Source organism: Gymnogyps californianus, chromosome 17 (assembly GCF_018139145.2).
Source record: "Gymnogyps californianus isolate 813 chromosome 17, ASM1813914v2, whole genome shotgun sequence".
Lineage (NCBI taxonomy): Eukaryota > Metazoa > Chordata > Aves > Accipitriformes > Cathartidae > Gymnogyps > Gymnogyps californianus.
Genome location: NC_059487.1, coordinates 8,712,924 through 8,732,486, shown reverse-complemented (window position 1 = coordinate 8,732,486; position 19,563 = coordinate 8,712,924). Strand labels below are relative to the sequence as shown.

Below are 19,563 nucleotides of genomic sequence, written 5' to 3'. Positions count from 1 at the left end.
AAAATAGCTATGTTGAGATGTAGCATCAAAGGCACTTTCTGTCTCCCTAATTCAAATGACTTTTCATCTCTAGAAAAATAACCAAACAAATTTTTCTTAGTTCTGCCAATAACTCTATATATAGAATGTTTGTCTACCAATTGAACAGAAATGCTTAAAATTTAAGGGGGTTTAATCATAAATTTGGAATGTTTATCTAGCAAAGTAGACATTGCTACTGAGGTCAATGGTTTTTCTAAAGAATGCTCGAGAGCAAAGATTAAATATAGTGTGTATTTTCCCAGTGGATTCAACACTGTGCTGTACACAAGATGGTCACTTCATTCTTTGTTCAGTCAGCCTTCATGACATCTACCTTTAGAGTAATTAGGGCTGAGTCATCATCTTATCACATCTCAGGAGTTTCATTAATTTTAATGGTCTGGATTCTTTAGATGTCCAACGCTGCAAAGTAAGTGCCAAGGTCTAGAAATTTCCAGCCTGTTCCACAGTACATTGAAATCACAAAAAGCTTCAGTGGTTCAAGCTCAGATCAGCCCTAAGACTTTGTTCAAAGTGTTTGACAGTATTGTAATACATTGTGGCAATCTGAATTTTTTTTTCTTTATCGGTGTCATGAAAGACTCAAATGCCATTGTCTGCTGCAAGTGTTTTGAAATGAATACCACCCATCATAAGCATTCAGAAGTGTTAGTTAATTCCATTGTTCCTGAGTTTTGAAATAAATGAGAGGAATAAAAATAATTGTGATTACATCAATGTGATGGTAGACAAATGTAGCCCAGTTTGCAAAAACAGTCTTAAATTTGACTTATGCTAGAAATTTTCTGGTGTAATTATGTTAGGATTGTCTTTTCACCTATTAAGAGTTTGCAATATCTATTTCTATCAGCTAAAACCCTAATACAGATGTAAGTATAGCAGCAAAACAGTTATTGTGGTGTTTATAATAAATTCAGGGAAGTGGAATGAGTAACTTAGCACCTTTGACCGAAGTTTTTTTTGAAACAGCAGATGATTAGTTGGAATCACAGATAATTTCTAGAGTAAGTCCAGAGAATGTCTCTAAAGTCCCTAAATGTTCATCTACTTAATCACTGCTGATTTTGGTTACATACAGTGAAAACTGGGTTTCAGTAGAAATGGTATAGAACCAATACACATTAATGGCAAATTTGTTTGGCTGTCATGGAGCTAAAGTGAATTTTATAAAACCATGCCCTAAAAAGACATAGATTCTAGGTGGCAACCCTACGATAAAATCTATGTACTATGCTATGCAGAAATCCACTTACTAAGAGGATTCTCCATATAGGCACAAATATGAGCCACATATTTTAGGGTCAAGGCTGCAGTCCCTCCAATAAAATGTTGAGCACATCCGATACTGAGAAAAGGATTATGTTGTGATGATACAAAATGAAATCAACTCTGTTCGGATTCCACAACTAGAAGATAGAATGGCTCTATTATCCTTCCAAGTAAAGTTAATGTAATATTTACAAGTAAATAAAATAACAACAATAGTCTAAAAATGTAAAGAGAAAGTTAGCATCAAGCGGTGTAAGACAAATTGTCATGATCACATAATGTATCCAGAATCACAAACATGATCCTAAGACATTGAAGTGATTGACATTTGATAGTTTGTGTTCAGTCATTATGTTTATTTTCTACAGTGACTAATAATTTACTTGATTTCAAACTGGCTTTTATTTTGTTAGGCAGCCGCTGCTTGCTGAAGCCAGTGAACAGGGGGTCCTGACATACTAGTGAGGTATGTAGCCACTTGTTGCCTAGGCTATCAACTCGATGTGTGCGTCCACGATTAGTTGAAGGAAGCAGAAGTCTGGTACGGTTTTTGCAGACACACAACTAGGAGCAAGTGTGTGTCTCTTAACCAACTGGTCATTCACACTTGGAACATTATAAATTTTAAGGAAACGTGAATACCTTACTCTAGCAACAGTTCACGAAGTTCAAGTGAACCTCTTGGAGATACTAAAAGAAAAACATGGCTACTAATTTAAAGTACAAAAAAACAAGCAGAAATATTTTGCAAGAAGTCAGTGAGTCATATTTTCCTCATAAAATTGTTGAAACCATTGTGCCCAGAAACAATTAAATATGTGACTAGGGCTGGAAAAGTTTAGCCACAAACACAAACAGACACCAGTTTTTTGTTTGTAGAGGATGAAGGTCATTTGGCTTGAGGAATATCCTAATACTAACAGAGACGAAGCAGAACATGCAGTTTGAGTGTACTCACTGCTGCATAGAAGCTCAAATGTTTGGCCCTATATGCCTGGATACTTGGTAACACTGAAGGTTAAATGCTAATAGTCTATTGTGGCAAATCATTGAAACAGGGATAAACAAACATACTTCTTTAATTTGAAAAAAATACTCTTTTGATTTATATTAAAAATACATTTCTGAGACCTGAAGTCTCAATTTTACAAAATTGCACGTATTAAAATGTTTGAGTCGACTAGTACCTGGTTTGGAGGTCTGTTTAAGACTCACAAGCTTTGTAAGACTTTTTCAAGACTCCTTGTTTTTTCCAGTAGTTTGGTGTTTCTGTTGCCCCTGACAATAGACTCCTTCAGTTTGGCTTGATATTTTTGCGCTCTACATATGCCAGCCCCTAGCTAGCTACTGTATGCACATTCTGTGCTTTTTGGGAGGATTAAAAGAGAGGAAGTTCCTCTGCTCCCCAGGGTATAATCCCTGTATTTATGAGATTTGGAGACATTGGCCTACACAGCAGAGGTTACAGGTTGGAAGACAGATTTGAACTCAGCTTTGTCGGGGGTCCTTATCTGATTTATTTCTAGCCTAAAGGGAGAGTTGAATTTGAGATGTGTCCAGATGCTTTTTCTCAGGGGCAGTTCTAACGTAGCTCAGCACTTCTATACAGACACTCTGGCTAGCAAAACCCTCCGTTTAAACAACTGCATTTATAAATCTTTCTTACAAATAAAATGTTGTCTTGACATCCTACTTATGCTCTTCTACTCAGAAGTGTGAAATGAGCTGTAAGATTTCTAGGTCGCTACAAAAAATATATATGCAGGTGTGTACCAAGTGGTATTTAACTTTGTCGACATTATTTCAAAGAAAGATAACCCCTTTAGTGGTGCTTTCCTAACATTATTTAAATTCTCTTCATTCTTATAAGAGGGAACTGTGAAAATGTGCTTGTAAATTGCTTTTGAATGTAGCTACGCATTACAGCAGAACATGACACGGTCAGTGGCCTTGAGGACTGAGCTTCATGCAGTTAAAAAAAACAAACGACCCATGAGAATTTTTAAATGCTTATGGCTATGCGCAAGTGAGGTCCAATTCATCTCTCATTTCTACTAATTTGCAACAGTGTATCTTCTTGAAGTCCAGAATTATATTTGATTTATGAAAACACATGTGGCAACAGAATGAAGTGTAGGCAATTTAAGCAATTTATTTCTTTCACCAACTGAGTTTTGGGGGTCTGTACATTTCCAGCTTAATTCTTTACATCTAGAGTTCAGTACCACAGATTTTTACTTCAGGAGTCTTCTCATCATTTTCCACTTTCTGTTCCCTGTCAAAGGGTCTGCCTGTTTTTGTTTGTTTCATATCTATATCCTTCAAAGGCTTTCAGTCTCATGCTGTGCAGGCTTTAGGAGTCCTATAAAATTAGACAAACTTTTCGTGCACTTTCTTCTTCCCTTTCACTCGTGAACTAACTTTCCCAGGTTAGAGAGCTGAAGAATAGATCCTGGGAATCTGGCTTAACCTTGATGAGGGATGTGGTCAATAACCACGAGGCTATTCCTTTTATTTCTTCCTTTAACAGCTTGTTATGCAATTAGATTTTTCAGTAAGTTGCATGGTTTTTTCAGTCTAATGATCCTTTTGATGGGGTGACTGTTCACAGACTTATAAGCATCTGAAAACCAGAGGAAAGAATGGAAAATATTTTGAAACATCAGCTGTGATATGGTGCAAGTACAATCTCTGATTAAGGGTGTTAAGGAGGCATCCTTTCAAAGCAAGAGAACGTAAGTGCTGTACAGTTTGATTAAAAGGTGATTAAGATGTACCTAAATTTTTCCATGTAACAGATTTCTGTTGATACTACTGAAGCTATGGAGTCATGTGGACTTCAGTGCACTGAGATACAAATACCTAGCCATGCCCAACACCTCTTTTGACAAACCAGTTAGTTAGCTTGCAAAGCAGGTAGCCGTTTGGCTCAAATTTATCATTTTCACATCTTATTCTAAAATCTTTTGCCTGTTTTTCACAGATGTATTTGTGAGCTTGGCACAGCCTGTAGAGCAGGCAAAGAAATGGGAGTCTTAGACCTCAGCCCAGGGAACTGACTGAGCAGCGTCTAATGGAATAGTCCGGTCTCACTGCAGGATCTCTGCTTGTGGAAATCCATGACAACTTTTGTTACTGCTTTGGTAGATAATGATACCTAAAGCATAGTCACTTACAGTAATTCCCTGTACTTGTAGACTAGCCCAGAATTAGCAAAATACTCTCAAATCTCACTCCTCTCGGGAAATATATTTAACCATTCAGTTCTTTGTATGCAGTCTGGAAGAGCGTTGAGTTAGGATGCTCTCCAAGTTAGTGGCAGAGCCAGGAAAAGTCTTATCTTGACATTTCTGGGCTTCTGGTCTGACTGATTGTAGCCATGCTGGTGGGATAATGTCAGGCATAGGGGCTGAGTGCAGATGTTTCTTTCCAGTATCTACTCTGATAGATTAAGAGCTCACTGTTCTTCAGAGCACATTCTGTAATGTAGGACAAACTTTTGCATGGAGCATGTAGAGCTCTTTGTCGGAGTTTGTACTTCTCTCTACAGATAGATACTCCAGCTTTTTGTTTTACTCAGTCTTACTCAGTTGTGATGTTTACATTACACCAGCTTGAGGCGGGAAGGAAGGGAATTTTTCTGTGTATTAACTGTCTGGGTGATTTTCTACAGCTGCTTTGAAGGATATGTCTGTTACTTATATTGTAAGTTGGATTCTATAGACATATGGCAAAGAACACAATTCTCCAGAAAGCAAAAGAGTTTGACTGATGGAAAACAGAAGAGAGCAATCCAAAAGAAATCCTGCCAGAGGAGGAGCATGAACCTGAAATTTACTGTTGAAACCAGACTTCTGCCTTGGGCTTAAGTGCCACACTCAGCCAATTCTACCATTGACTTCAGTGTGGCTCTGCACAGATGCAAGGAACTGCTTTTTGGACCTGAATAAGTCTGGAGCTTAAGTATTGTTCTGGCACCCGTACTGATTTGGAAATACACCGATTGGCCTGAACTCCTTAAGCAGTGGGACAATTACAGGGTTTTTAAAAAATCAGAAATGTAGAGAGCTTGTGAATTGAGGCTATTCTGGCTTTTACGTAGTGAGTTTGTAAAATCAATCAGAAATTGAAGAGGGCATGAGAGATTTAATTTTAGACTATTCAGTCCCTTATTAATTGTATTGTGGATGGCAACAGAGGAAACGTGTATAGCAGACAAGGCTTTTTTTTCTGTTTAATCTACTGTCTGTTGTTCTGACTTTCCACTTCCATGCAGCTCAGCACTTGCAGCAGCACAAGGAACTGCCAAGAAGGTTTTGACTCATCTGTTTTTCTGTTTATTTCAGAAGCCAATAGACTTACTGACTGGCAATCATGTCGGTCAAGCTCACATTTGTCTCTCCTGGTGATGGGGGTGGTATCAGCAGGAGTTGTTCCTTCACTGGATTCAGCACTGTGCAAAGCAGAAAATTAGCGTAAGTAACACGAAAAGTAAAGCACCTGGTCGTTTGGGCAACAGACATTAGGTACTGTGAATGTATTTTTTAACCTCAGGCATCTATGTGTAGACGTTGTTCCTTAATTTTTATCTTAAAACTATTGAGTGTCGTCATGGTTCACTGATAAATAGCTATACTTCACACCATACTGTCTTACTACTGTACACACTGTACTTCAGAGATGGCTGGATTTCAGAGGTTATGTATCAGACTGTTAACAGTGTCCATTTCTTCTAGAAAAATGAAGGGCTGTGACCCTTCCTGCTAGCAGCCTAGTAGTAACTGATGTTTTCTGACTAAAACCTTCTGAATAGTTATGGTAATTAAAGATCTCATAGACCTTTAAAAAGATGGGGATGTTAATAATGAATCCTGGCAAAATGTGTAACTGAACCCAACTCAAGTTCTGCTGGAGAAGAGAGAAGAGCAGCATTACATGAGAGGAAGGGCTGCTTTCTGGCAATGCCACAAATGAGAGGGAGGAAAGAATACAAACAGGCCAAGAAGGCCACTGCAAATTCGCTGCTACCAGTAACAGGTCTATAGTATAGCCAAGGTTGCAGTACAGTCTTCCAGTCTTCAGTCGAGCTCCGTAATTGCTAAACCATCCTGCACTGTTTTTCCCTTTTTGCTTATCATAAATTGTTGTGTAGCACTGCTCTATGTAGATAACTGTGCAGCTTTTCCACTAGAAGTGCTCTTGTTCTTTTTCTGAATTTAGTGATCCCTGTATAGCCTGTTGAGTGCTTTTAGAAGGTATGATATATAAATGGAAAATATAATCTCTGACTGCCAATGCATGCTAGAATAATAACAAAGTGAAGCATTTAGCAGTATCATATAGAAGTATTGGGAAGTATGCCTCTGAAGTATTGTACTCAAAAAAATCTGTTGTGTATCAGTAAAATACCTGACTCATGTCATAAAATACCTTTTCAAAGAATCAAATCACTGAATTAACCTTAGTTAAACACAGCATGGTGAAGTATGAGCAAAAATTAAATTCCAGCATGATTGTGATGTAATCAAGAAGTCTTCATATTTGAATAAATTAATTTGTGTGGAAGCTGAAAAGTAATATTACACCTAGCAAAGATCAGACATCTAAAATCACACCAATTGCTAAGATCTTGAGAAAAACATTGTCAATAAATTATATAAACAGACGAGCTCAACTACTTAGTGGGAGTTCTAGCGGGGAAAGGATCTACCAGGAAAAGTGCTGAACAGCTGTTTCTCCAACAAAGGCACGGTCCAGCAGGGTAAGAATGCTCCAAACAGAAGAGTTCATATATCCCTTAAGATTATACTGTTACTTTAAGCTGCAAAGGTTTTCTAACCAAATGCCTCTCTATACATTTTTTATGATGTTGCTTTTCATCTTAAGTTTCTTAAGTGTTTAGACAGACAGTTTTGTTCAGGAATCACCACAATAAGGAAAATCTGTGTACTAGATACTCAGTCACAGCCCAGTGAACACTCGAGAGCCTTCCCCAGCATAATGAAGAAATTTTTTAATCACCCTTTCCTAACTTATCTCTCCCTCAGGCACTGTTGCAAAACACAGCAGGAGATTGCAGGGGCCCTATGCAAGGTCTGTCCAAAGGATGACACACAAATCAGGTCCACATGGAGATTCTTAAGCAGATGCTAAATATACTTTTGCATTTCTTTAGCAGCTTCCTTTTGAGGCTCTCAGTCAGACACACTATTTCATTTTTCCTCACAATGGTCTCCACAGGAAGTAAATATTATTACTGTTATCTATAAAATGGGAAATCTGATACTTAAATTATTAAGTTCACAAGGGAAGGCAGCAACATAGCATCTAGCTTTTAGCTACTGTCCCTAAAGGCCCATGTCAGCCACTTAACTTTTCTATGAAATGTACGAAAATGGGATTCTTAACATCAGTGCACTGAGTACGTATGGGCTACATCAGTCAGTAGGAGATACTGAGGAAAACGGTGAATTTTAAATCCCAGCCTATCCATATGCAGTGCTTAGATGCTATGCTTTAACTGAAGGGAAATGATTTCCTGAATTTAGGATTTGCAGTCCAAAACTCTGAAGGTAAATATCAAAGTCCTTTCCTTTCCAAAGATAAACAAAACCCAGGAGTAACTTGGGCTTTTTAATTTCAAAAGATAGAATTATCTTATATCTTCCATATGGTATCTTGGTAATTAGAGTACTCATCTAAACCATGGAACCGGATGCTATTTCCTTCTCTGCATGAAAGAATTTTAAGTGATGATTCTTGTAGGAGATTCTTTCAACTGCTGTTGTTGGCTAGACTGTCCCTTCCAGTGTTATTCCTGTTGAAACCCTCTCACTTTGCATGGAATACTCAAAGATTCATTATCTTATGAAAGAAAACAGTATTAATGTAAGTTTCTAATTTAACAGTTGTGTTCCTCATTATAGGTAACCTGAGCTCCAAATGGTTTGGTTAATTAATACTTTACATTAAGCCATCTTAAAAAACTAAGATAATCATTGGGGTGAAGAAATTAAATATCCAGTAATGTTTGGCAACACTGAATTTTATCAGATTTTTTGCAGATTATATGTTAAAAAATGGAGTTAAGTGGAAATTTAGCACCAGGATGATTAAAGTAGTTACTCAAAGGTTTCTATAACAGGACTGGGGACAGGTCCCAGGTGTGCTGGCCTAGGATTTAATCACCAAGCTCAATAATCTCCTTAAGCCTTCAGTCACATGCCTAGAACTTAAAACAGCCAGTGGCTAAGTATTAAGCCTGTTGAAGGTCATCATTTCTCCAGGTGAGCTGAATTTAGGATAGAGATTGTAGAGAAGGTGGAAAGCTTCTCTGAGAGCAACCAGTTGGCTTGGTGGAATGGGAAACTTCTTTAGGTAATGTTATTTTAGAGGCTTGACTTACAGGGAGTATTAACAAAACTATATAAAAATAACTAAGACTTAGAGGAGTATATAGATAGAGGTAAGCCAGGCAGGAATCTGACAATGCGAAAGAACCATTTGCAGAGAGCTCATTTTCTGGTTTAAATGTTGTAGATACATGTCTGTTAAGACGATTGCTAGCAGTATGAATATTAACTTGTTACTAACCTGTTATAAAAATGAGCTTTTTTTTTCCTTGCTCAGTGCCCCCCTCCCCCCCGCCCCCCTTCCCAAAGAAGTGGAGACCTGCACAATTTTTCTTCATTTAAAAAGGATAAAAGAGAACCACTCGGCTTCTCAGAGTCTGCGTCAAGCTTGGAGAAGGAGGTGTTTCTTATTGAAATTATTATTGTTGAAGTCACAAAAAACTTGCAGTTTTTCTGCGCTAGGTAGTTAGGGCTGGGCCTTAACTTTCTAATGTTATCTGTGAAAATATTCTCAGTGTGTCCAAGAGCTTTGTTCTTTTGAGTAAAGGTATATGGGATTGGACATAAAACTTTGTAGCCTGGAAGCTTTGTGAGTTAGGCACCTCTCTTCTCCCCGGTGATGGGTTTTGCATCTTTCCCATATTTCATTTCTCTTTCTACAGAAAGTCTCTCGGCAGAAGTTCAGTGAGATCAAGAATGTCACTGAAATCCCCCAAGGCTTATAATTCCCTGCAGAAGGGGGCAGTCATCTGGGATCCAAAGCCACTGCAGGTGAAGAAAATTTTTGAAGCTTTGAAGAAAGGACTTAAGTAAGGACTTTTTAAATATTGTAATTTGCCTTAACTAGTCATGCTGCTTAAGTCTGTGTATCACCGTTCTCTGTCTCCATCTAGGATCTGTAAACATATAGTAGTGACTTTCCCAGACACTGGCTTGGGACCTTGTAAAACAAGTTTCATTCACTCTCAGACAGTCTGCTTGTAAACAAAGTGCTTTGATGTTTTTGTTTGTTCCACTTCTCTAAGAAGTCCGTGACAGGTAGAACTCTGTGGGGAGATCCTCCATCTCTTGGGGAGCAACTGAGCTCTCTTGAGGAAGAGAGGCTTTCAGAGCATGCAGGGTGGCAGGCAGCAAGTCTGCAGATCTAGGAGAGACTTGGATAGGGATGGGACAGCCAGACCTGGGGGATGATTGGCAGAAAGTTTCTGGAGAGGGAGCTGTGTGGAGTTTGCTTTGACTCAGAAAGCTGACTTAAAACCAAGTCTGAAAGAGAGGGTGTGCCCTGCAAGGACACAGTGGGGAGGCTGGTTCATAAACCATTTCTATTCTCCCTATGCTAATTAGAGAACACTTAAAGTCAAGAGTTAGATATTCTAGTGGGGTGGGTTTTTTTGTTTGGGGTTTTTTTTTTCCTCTTTCTTTTAATAGAATTAAACTCTGGAGTTCAAAAGTACTCTTTCATCTCTGGGTGGCTTGTTGTAAGGGAAAGGTCTAAGCAGATCCACCTGAAAACTTCAGCTGACTTGAGGTGATGAAACAAAGCTGTAGTACAACTCCATCTTCTTATGGCAATGTAAATAACATTATCTTGCTTTTAATGTAGCACTGTTTCAGAGTCTTTATTATGGTTGACTGTGCAGTCAACGTTGCATCAGTACAGACTTGAGTGAAAAGGCTGAAGACCAATTTTGTCTGTTGTCTCTGTCTGGCAGATGTGAGGTGTATGCAGCAGAGATCAAAGGATGGGCTGGCAATCTGAATTTAGGGTATTCTGGCTTTGAGGAAGCTGTCAGTAACCTCATAGAAATGCTGATATTATTCAATGCTGAAATGGCAAATAAAACATGGATGAGCTTGCTCTCTTGGTATTATAGACCAGAAAGGAAGTGGTGGTAAGTGCTGTTTGCCTCCATCAGTGATTGAAACTGATCAACCTTTAACTGAGTCCTCAGATCTTATTATATAAAAATACACATCTTAAATCATTACAGTTGATGTTGATGGGCCTAGTCTAATATAGGAACTTCATTTACACCCTGAAGCTACTATCAGAAGATAAAATACCTTTCCTTGGAGTTGTAAACCCTGTAGCTCTTTCTGCTGGCATCCTACTAACAGTTCCTTCAAGTATATTGCTGCTGTCCTCAGAATTTTGCTACTCTATTCATTCTGATCATAGTTTGTTTTCTTAAGCAAAGAACATAAAACGCACTGTAATAATACAGTTTTGTAAGCTCAAATGTGTCACTTTTTTATTCCAATAAAAGACTGTAAAGTCTTAGCCCTAAAAATATCAGTCAATGTCTTATTAGTGGATTTAGATTTAAAACAAATAATGAAACCAAATGTTTTTGCAGAGTTTAGAATTTATCAGAGCTTAGGGAGGAGAAACCATAAAGTGGATCAGAATTTGTTCCCAGTTCTGCAGCGAATGCCATAGGATCAGACTCCTGCCAAAACTGAGTAGCTAACTAATTGACTAAAGTAACCTACAGAAAACAACTGTATCAAATAGCAATGCAAAGTCCAAATTTTAAGTAGATGCAGACTAAGTGCACTTGGTGCTGGAGTGACTTGAATTTTTAGTACAGAACATGTTTTACGTGCCTGTTTCTTATAGCTATAGAAAATAACTATTCTGTTAACCATCTGGGTACCATTCCATCAAGCTGGCAATTCTAACATACTTAAATCTAAAAGTGATGAAGCTCTTCTAAAAGGTAAGTGAACTCTTTTTCTGCCACCAGCCTTGGCTACTTCTGCACTGAGCTGTTAATAGGCAAGTGTAAAGAGCAGACAGCTGAATGCTGGAGCCACTGACTGTCTTGGGGGAACTGGTTTTGTAGAAGTAAGAAAATGAAATGCATCAAAGCAAATGTGAAGAAGTGCAGCTGTCTAAAATGAAGTTATTTTGACTGCTCAGAGACTCTGTCTTACAATGTAGTATTTACCAGGTGACTCTTGTTCCCTTTTAAGCAGAACAGGAAAAAGTTACCTAAGTCTGCTCTGTATTAAAAGCAAAGTTGGAAGAAGATGATCTCAGCAGAAATAGTTTAAGGCCCTGTGGGAGCTCCTAAGGGACAACCCTTGCATGCAAGCAACTCTGTAGAAGCCAGCTGGCACCAAGTGCTTCACACCTTGCAAAATAGTTCCCATTCTGGAAAAAGTAATGGTTACATTAAGAAATTGTCTAGCATACTAAAAGGTGGTATCAGCTCTGTTTGCTAGAACACTGAATGACGTGTGCCCTACCTTACCTGTGGAGTACTTCTATGAGCTTGGTTTTGTAGTGCAAGTGTTTCATATTGCAGTTCTTTGACTTTGTAAGATGGAGTTGGTTGATGAATTCTTACACCTCAGTAACTGTAAGAAGAGACTTGCTCAACAAATGAACTGATCTTCTACCTTACAGAAAAGGTTCCAGAAGGCCAAACAGGAATAGTTAGAGGAATCTGAAAAGGAGATCTGTGAGCTGGGTTATGTGTGTGTTAGAACTTACTGTTCTCCTCCTACATCCCTCCTTTCCTCTTGCCTTGAGTAGTACTTCCAGCTCTACTGTCTTGTTTTGTTTCACCTTGCATTCCCAGAATAAAGCCTATCTTTCACTTGAATGATCTATTTTAGATGAAGGGGAACAAGAAATAGTGAATGTCTGAGTGCAGTGTGTGCATGTGTACACGTATATACCTTATGCAGGAGTGGTGGCCGCCTTGAACTGCACTGTAGTATTCCACATCTTGGAGGAGTAAAAAGGATTCAGGAGGATTCCTAATGTACAGCATCTTTAAATGTTAGGTAACAGTAACCAGCATCTGCTGGCACTTATTGTATACAGATGCTCCTCTAGGAGTGACTCTTGCACTTAGGACAAATATTTGTCTATGGAAACTACCCTCTCTTGTCTGTTGAGCCATGTCTCTCTGTATAGCCATTCACATCTCTAGAGAGTAAAACAAGAGAAGTCTTCTAGAGAAGGAAGTTGCTTTGTAACATTCTGCTGAAAAATTCTTTGGGGAGGTGTTACAATGAATGTACCAGAAGAATGTAACACTGGGGTTTCTTCCTCTCCAGTGAATACTTGGAAGCACATCAGGCTGAATTGGATTATCTCTCTGGTCGACACAAAGATACGAAAAGGAACTCCAGATTGGTAAGATGCTTTTAATATTAAATACTTAAATGACTTTAAAAATGAAGTCATTAAAGTAGATGCTCTCTCACATCTGGGACCCCCAGGGGTTTTCCAGTTAAAGCACTGAGGTGAGGTCCAGCAAGGCGTCACAATCAGAAATTTACCAAGCACGTTAGCTCTAGATGTGAGAATTAAACTTGGGATTTCACATTTTCAGCATCCAGCAGTGTTCTTGAGATCGTGTTCCTTTTCTTACTGGGATGGTATCTCCTAGTGTCTGTTTAGGGATCAGTGTTCGTCCCTGACTGTACGGACAGAAATGGCAATAAAGATTGGGCTTTGTTTTCTGTAGTTGGTGAATGCGTCCTAGCAGCTTTAGAGTCTGTCATGTTCACAGCTCCCTAGAAGTACCTTCAGCAACAGTGCTAATGAAAAGACAACTTGCAGATCCAACTTTGCCTTTCATTTGGGAAATAATAGCTAGATTAAAAAAGACATCAGAAACTCCCCTGTACCATGACCAATGTCCAAGTCCTTGTTATAGCCGATGGTGAGGCTCTTACTATCTCGCTTCAAGCATCTGCGAAAACCAACCAACCATGAACAGAAAATGAAACTACTTTAAAGATGTTGGACTGTCTCCTTGTAGTAAACAATGCAGCTTAATTTAGTGTAACTTAAGATATGCATAGTGAGTCTTGCAGTAAATATGGAAGTATCGTTAATATGTACAAATATACATGCTCTCCTGTTCAGCCTGTGCTATTTCTCTTTCAGGCTTTCTACTATGACCTGGATAAGGTAAGACTATTGAGGATGAGATGAAATGTTGCAAATAGAGAAAAATTGATGATGTGTCTACTGTGTTACTTAAAGGCATGTTTAGGAAATAATTTCTCAAGTCCCCCTCTCTCTCCCCTCTTCAAAAGCAAATCCGCTCTGTGGAGAGATACATCAGAAAACTGGAGTTTCACATAAGCAAGGTAAGGGGTTTTATATCTTGTACATGTAAGGCTTACACTGCTACATAGGCAAACTATCTAAATAGAAAATACTTTATTATAATTCACCTGAAGGGGAATAATGCTGGGTACTTTCTGAAAGCTGTAACCACCTTTTTTTACAGAAGGAGGCGATTTTTTTTTTTTTTTTTTTTTTTTCTTCTTTTCCTTGAATGGTTCTATTCAGGCTGAATGTTGGGTGCAACCCAACCTGAGTTTCCCTGTGAAACCAGTTTGCCTACTCTGCCAGTTTATTCAGAAAGTGCTGCTGTGGGAAGACTTACATGTTCTTCCCCGCTTCCGACAAGGGCCCAAATGGGCAGTTCTGTAGAGTGCATGTCTGCTGTCTGCCATCTGCTTCCGAAGGAACTAAATCTCTCCTCTGACATAGCTAAAGGTGTAAGTGTTTTAAGCTGTATTGAGGGAAACAGTTTCCTGCTCCCCAAGTAATTTTTCCCTGAACAAAGTGTTACTCTACTCCTCGTCTTCTAGTCTGATAATAGCAGAGTGAATTGTATCTCAATATCCCATGCTTTTTTGCAGGAATGCCTACAAACTGTTGCACTCTAATCAGTCTGTAAAATGCAGGAGTTGCAGCATTCTGCAATACTATGATAATGGGATTTGGTTCGGTTTTTTGCCAGGAAAGACTGCTGATGTTTCTTCCCAAAACTTATTAAAACTATGCTGGGGTAATTCTTGTTCATTCTTCCCCCACCCCCCAAATCTTGAAGGTAGAAGAACTCTATGAAGCTTACTGTATCCAGTCCAGACTACGAGATGGGGCCACTAATATGAAACATGCCTTTTCCTTGTCTCCTTCCACCAAAGCCTCCAGAGAGAGCCTAGTGGAGCTTTACAAGAACTTCCAAGAGTGCACAGAGGTAGGAAATACTACACACGTGTAACGAAGACCTGACTGTTCTTTAGCAAAAAATGTGCCAGGACTTGCTGCTGGCTTTTTTTTAATGGTGTGGGTTTAAAAACTTAACATGTGAATGAAATACAGGTACATAATGTGAACTGAAGCTTGTGAGGTGAATACCTTACAGGCAAAGCTCTTGAATTCTATGCCCTTTTTTTGCCCCTACTCAGCTTGGCTTCATGCATTCATGAAGACAAGTGAAAAATCTTTTGAATTTCTGCTTTAATACTGGGGTCCGTTATGACTTCCGCTGGAAGTAATGAGATGAGAATTGAATAATGAATAAGCTATGCTAGTCTTACAAAACAAGCAGTGGAAGGTAACTGACAGTGAACTGCTCAAGCAGCTCCACTCTTCTGTGGAGCGGCAAAAAAAAAAAAAAAAAAAGCCAAAGTCCTTTAAAGATGAGATAAGAAAATGGCATGTATGGGAAGGTAGCTACTCTGCACTGCTTTTCAGTCACAGTGACTGTTCAGTCTTTCTTCTAGGACATGTGCTTTATAGAAGGGGCATTGGAGGTCCATTTGGGAGAGTTTCACTTGAAGATGAAAGGTATGTTGCTTTCTTGTTTCCTTCAAGACTCATCAACTCGTTTTGGGTTTCCTATGTAGCAATCTGATCCATTGAGAGTCCATTTATTCAATGTCAGTTGCTTCCACTGGCTTTCTGGATCAGACCCTGAACAGAATTTTGGCAAACTTCTGTTTGCTTCACCACTGCAAGATCTTTGAGTACAAAAGCTGACAAGTTTTCTTTCTTCAGCTCAATTAAAGTTTGTCCTTCTAACGAGTGTTTTGGGCTGGTGGCATAGCTTTTGCATGGAGTTGAGCACAAGGGGGTGTTAGCCAGATAGTCACTTTATTTACTGCAAGCTGAGGCTTTGGGGGACATTGTAAAACTCTACAAGTATTAGGAATTTTCCTTCTCTTTTCAGGGTTGGTGGGCTTTGCACGTCTCTGCCCGGGGGACCAGTATGAGGTGCAGTATACAGCAATTCATTTTGTTCTTTATTTTACTGCTGTGAGTTTGCAGTAGAGGAACAGGAGAGCAAGGGTGCAACATGTAGAAGGGGAGCAGGAAACAGACTGTGATAAAACCATGCACTGTTCTGATGAGAACAGTGCTCTGGCACACTCACTAGTTACTCTGCCCTCTGAGACTGAAGAGGGAAAGATGTGAGTCAAGTGTTATGGGAGGATTTAAAAGATGGCAGTGACTGTCTATCAAAACCAACCTGTCAGGTCTTTGTCTTCAAAGTTGCCCCGGAATCAAGTACCAGTTGCTGCCTGTTTCTTGGAATATTGCCCTTGGCATGATTTGAATGCATCTTAGTATCTTACTGGGTTGCGCTCCCACTTCTAACAATTCCAAATGAATTCCAGTGTGCCTTCTATTTCAGTACCGCTACACTTGCCATGCAGTGTAGTTTTGCAATTCTTCTAGAATGGGTGGGATGTGTTATTTGGCACTGAGTTAAGGTGTTAAAACCCGCAACCTGAATTCCTACCTCCAATCTTCTAGCTTTATCCAAGTTCCTAAATGTATTGTGATCAAAGGAATGGCTTTGCCTCTGCGGTACTGGACCAGTGTGAGGCCTATGGACTGACGGGAACGTTCTGGGATATGGTGACCCAACATCCTTTTTAATTCATGGTTTCTAGGTGTTCGTGCGACTGGGGCGCCAAAAATGGAGGTTGAAAGGCAAGATTGAGACTGATGACAGCCAAACATGGGATGAGGAAGAAAAGATTTTTATCCCCAATCTCCATGAGAAGTTTGAAATCAAGGTGTGGTGTATAATGGTTGGATTGGAATCAGTGGGTTAACAGGTCTTCTGCCATACTACTTACCTGTTGGGCTACCAAGCATTTGTCAAAATTCTTCAGTAGTTTTCTTTTCCTAGCCATGTAAAAATGGCAGTTAATCAATGTTCTGCTTACCGAACAGACATCTACTTCTGTTTTTCCTTTGCTCCTGGCACTCGTAACTGTATTAGTGCATCTGCTTTCCCATGTTCTGGAGCCTGGTATATGTGGTTGGCTTTGGTTGGTGGTTTGTTGGGTTTTTTGGTGTTTTTTTTTCTTTTTTTTAAAGTCCTAGATCAATATCTGGGGTTTTCTAGGATGAAGTCTAGATGTGGAGACAAAAAGATGTGTATGTATATATTATTTATATCACCCATGTGGAATATCAAGTACCTGGAGTTCTATTCTCTATTGAAAAAGAGAAATATGTATATGGAAAACATATCATTGCACATGTGTATGTTTTGAATGTGTAGTTCAACTGTTCCTTTATCTGGGTGCACTGCAGATTCTTTTGTCATGTTTTACTCCAGAGATGCTCCATATCTGCGAAGATCCAATGGTGTTTATATGCTGGTACAAGCTGTCTGTACTTTAAAAAGTGTCAGCACTCTAAATAAAGATATAAAGTGCCTTGGAAGAGGTCACATCTTCAACAGTAAGGGACCAGTGCTAGTGGCCTGTGATACGTAGATGACACATTGTGGGTACCCCTTGGGTGAAGCTTGTAGCTTTCATAGACCCTTGTGCAGCTGCCACTGGCATTGGTTCTGGCGCTTACCTAGCAGGTGGCGTTAATCCTTAAACAGCATTTCCACTGTAGTCTGGCATCTTTATGGGCTGGACTCTGCAGCATGACTCCTGTCAACCTAAAAGGAGCTGAGATTGAAGGCTGTGCTGGATCTTATTCTACTAAGAAACTGTGCCAGTGCAGGGTTTCAAGTTCTGGCAGCTGTGTTAAAGCAGCTATTGCAATGTTCCCCTCCTCTCTGGCAGCAAGAACTGGGTTACATAGGAGAGACTCTTTGGCATCTTGCCAGCAAAGCCTTTGGAAATGTGCTTATAACACGTTTTTTTGCTGCCACTGCACAATGAAGATCAGGTGAGAGGCTAACTCAGATCCCTGTTTTCCCATAATTGTTGTAAAAACTTGTATTACTTTGTATGACAACGATAGTTTTACTCTTTTTGTCAGCTTATGAAAATCTACTGACTAATGTTCTCCACACCCTCCTGCACTTTCCACGTTGTACTTAATAATCTTCACTCAGTACAAATACATAGAAGGTTTAAAGAAAAAATTTAAAAAAAAATTGAAGTGCCGAAAAGTGTTCAAGAGGAGCCTAGCAACAAAACTTTTGCTAGCTCTTAAAGGAGATGTAGGCATGTAACTAATTCCTGAAGTGGACTTCAGGCACTTGTGCTAAAATTCTGTGCTGAGTCTGATGCTTTTTGCACTTCTAGAACAATTTGATCTTCAAATGGAAGTATGTTTTTATAGCAAATGTTTGATTACATCTTTTTTTTCTAAAGAAGCTGAAGAAGCAAAGTGCCAGGCTGGAAAAAATGCAGGCCTGTAACTGCATTGATAACAAATTTGGAGCCACCTGCAGAGCTAGAGGAAAGAACTGACACTTACAAGTTCTGATTTTGGTCCACAGCTGAGCTCAGGACAGTTAGAAAGGTCACAGTGGATGCAGACAGTTGTGCTTTCAGATCCTTTAGGCAATTGAGAGCTGAAATAGTCAAGTGTAGGTAGGCTAATATACTTCTCTGTAATATATATTTTTATGACAGTGTTGTCCTAATATGTAGAAAGCCAGACTCTGTACTATAAATGACAACTACTTGTATGTATACGAGAGCTAGAATTTCCAAATTTCAGACTAATTTTTCTTAAAATCATAGTCTACCAAATTCTGTTGTCAGAAGTGCTGTACAGCTCTGTCTCTCCCCAACTCGTAGAACTCCTTTCCTCTTTGCTAGCCATCTATGACATATTCCTTGTGGGGATATTGGCTCACAACAGTTTAGGAGCCCAGAACTGAGTATCAAGGTTTTAAGTTTGTTGTGGGCCTCAGAGCAGATCTGAGCCTGGGGTGTTTTCCTTTCTGTGCACATGACGTAGGATTGTCTGGGAAGATGAAAATGGATATGTTTGTCTGTCCCTGCAGGTGACAGAGCTGCGAGGACTGGCCACTATTCTAGTTGGTGTCGTGACATGCGACAGCATAAACTTCTTTACAACCAAGCCTCAGGCAATCATTGTGGATATAACTGAACTGGGCACCATCAAGCTACAGCTGGAAGTCCTCTGGAAGTAAGTAGAGCTTCAGATGAGAAGCTGGAGCTAAATATTTGAAATAAATTAAAGGCTCCTAAGTATGTCACTTAGTAGCATTCAACATCATAGTCCTCTTCCTATTTGCGGCGCAGGTGCAGGATAGATAGCAGCCACATGCTTCCTCACAGCAACCCCAGCTACTGTGCCTGATCTCTGACTCTGTGGGACCAGCCCTCAGGAAGGGGAGGGGGAGAGGGACAGAAGCTATTTCTATGACCCTTCAGTTCTTTGATGTTACCAGAGCCGTGGCTAGCCACATGAACTGACTAGTAGGCTTTTACTTAGCTTACTACTCTTTAGAGTGAGCATTCAAGTCTAGCTCCAAGCAATGTATGTACATCTATAAAACATGAACAATAATCTTAAAGGTGATTAAGTGAAACTGAAAATAGCAGCTTCTAGGCACAATGAAAAAAATATATAGTTGAAATTTTAGGACAATCACTGTTACCAGGCCACAGTTTGTTAACAATGAAGCTTTCCCAAAGACTTAGCACCTTCATATTTGCACTGTGATTACAGTTATTGATATAAGGCCTGTTGGTGCACTACAGGGAAGCTGGGTTACAGATGCACTTTTAAAATAGCTGAGTATTTTCATGGTGCCTGTGATTTGTTGAATTGTTTTATAATTTAAATCTGTAATTTGATTTTTGTAGTGGATTACTGATGTTATTAAAAGCAAATTCTCGC

General features: G+C 39.4%; 1 protein-coding gene across 7 annotated transcripts in view; it reads left to right on the top strand.

Annotated features, from left to right (window-relative positions):
* Positions 1–19,563, top strand: part of RIPOR3 (RIPOR family member 3) — a 53,105-nt gene that overhangs the window by 15,738 nt on the left and 17,804 nt on the right. For 4 of the 7 annotated variants that reach the window (XM_050907273.1, XM_050907272.1, XM_050907270.1 and 1 more), the window contains 11 exons: positions 1,725–1,777; positions 5,658–5,786; positions 9,326–9,472; positions 12,735–12,813; positions 13,573–13,596; positions 13,725–13,778; positions 14,531–14,680; positions 15,210–15,273; positions 15,656–15,699; positions 16,383–16,508; positions 18,701–18,846. In XM_050907273.1, coding sequence (XP_050763230.1) covers positions 5,686–5,786; positions 9,326–9,472; positions 12,735–12,813; positions 13,573–13,596; positions 13,725–13,778; positions 14,531–14,680; positions 15,210–15,273; positions 15,656–15,699; positions 16,383–16,508; positions 18,701–18,846 — 935 coding nt within the window. In that variant the 5' untranslated portion in view covers positions 1,725–1,777; positions 5,658–5,685. Of the gene's footprint in view, positions 1–1,724; positions 1,778–3,922; positions 4,047–5,657; positions 5,787–9,325; positions 9,473–12,734; positions 12,814–13,572; positions 13,597–13,724; positions 13,779–14,530; positions 14,681–15,209; positions 15,274–15,655; positions 15,700–16,382; positions 16,509–18,700; positions 18,847–19,563 lie in introns of all 7 variants that reach the window. The other 3 variants (XM_050907277.1, XM_050907276.1, XM_050907271.1) reach the window with 2 other exon arrangements.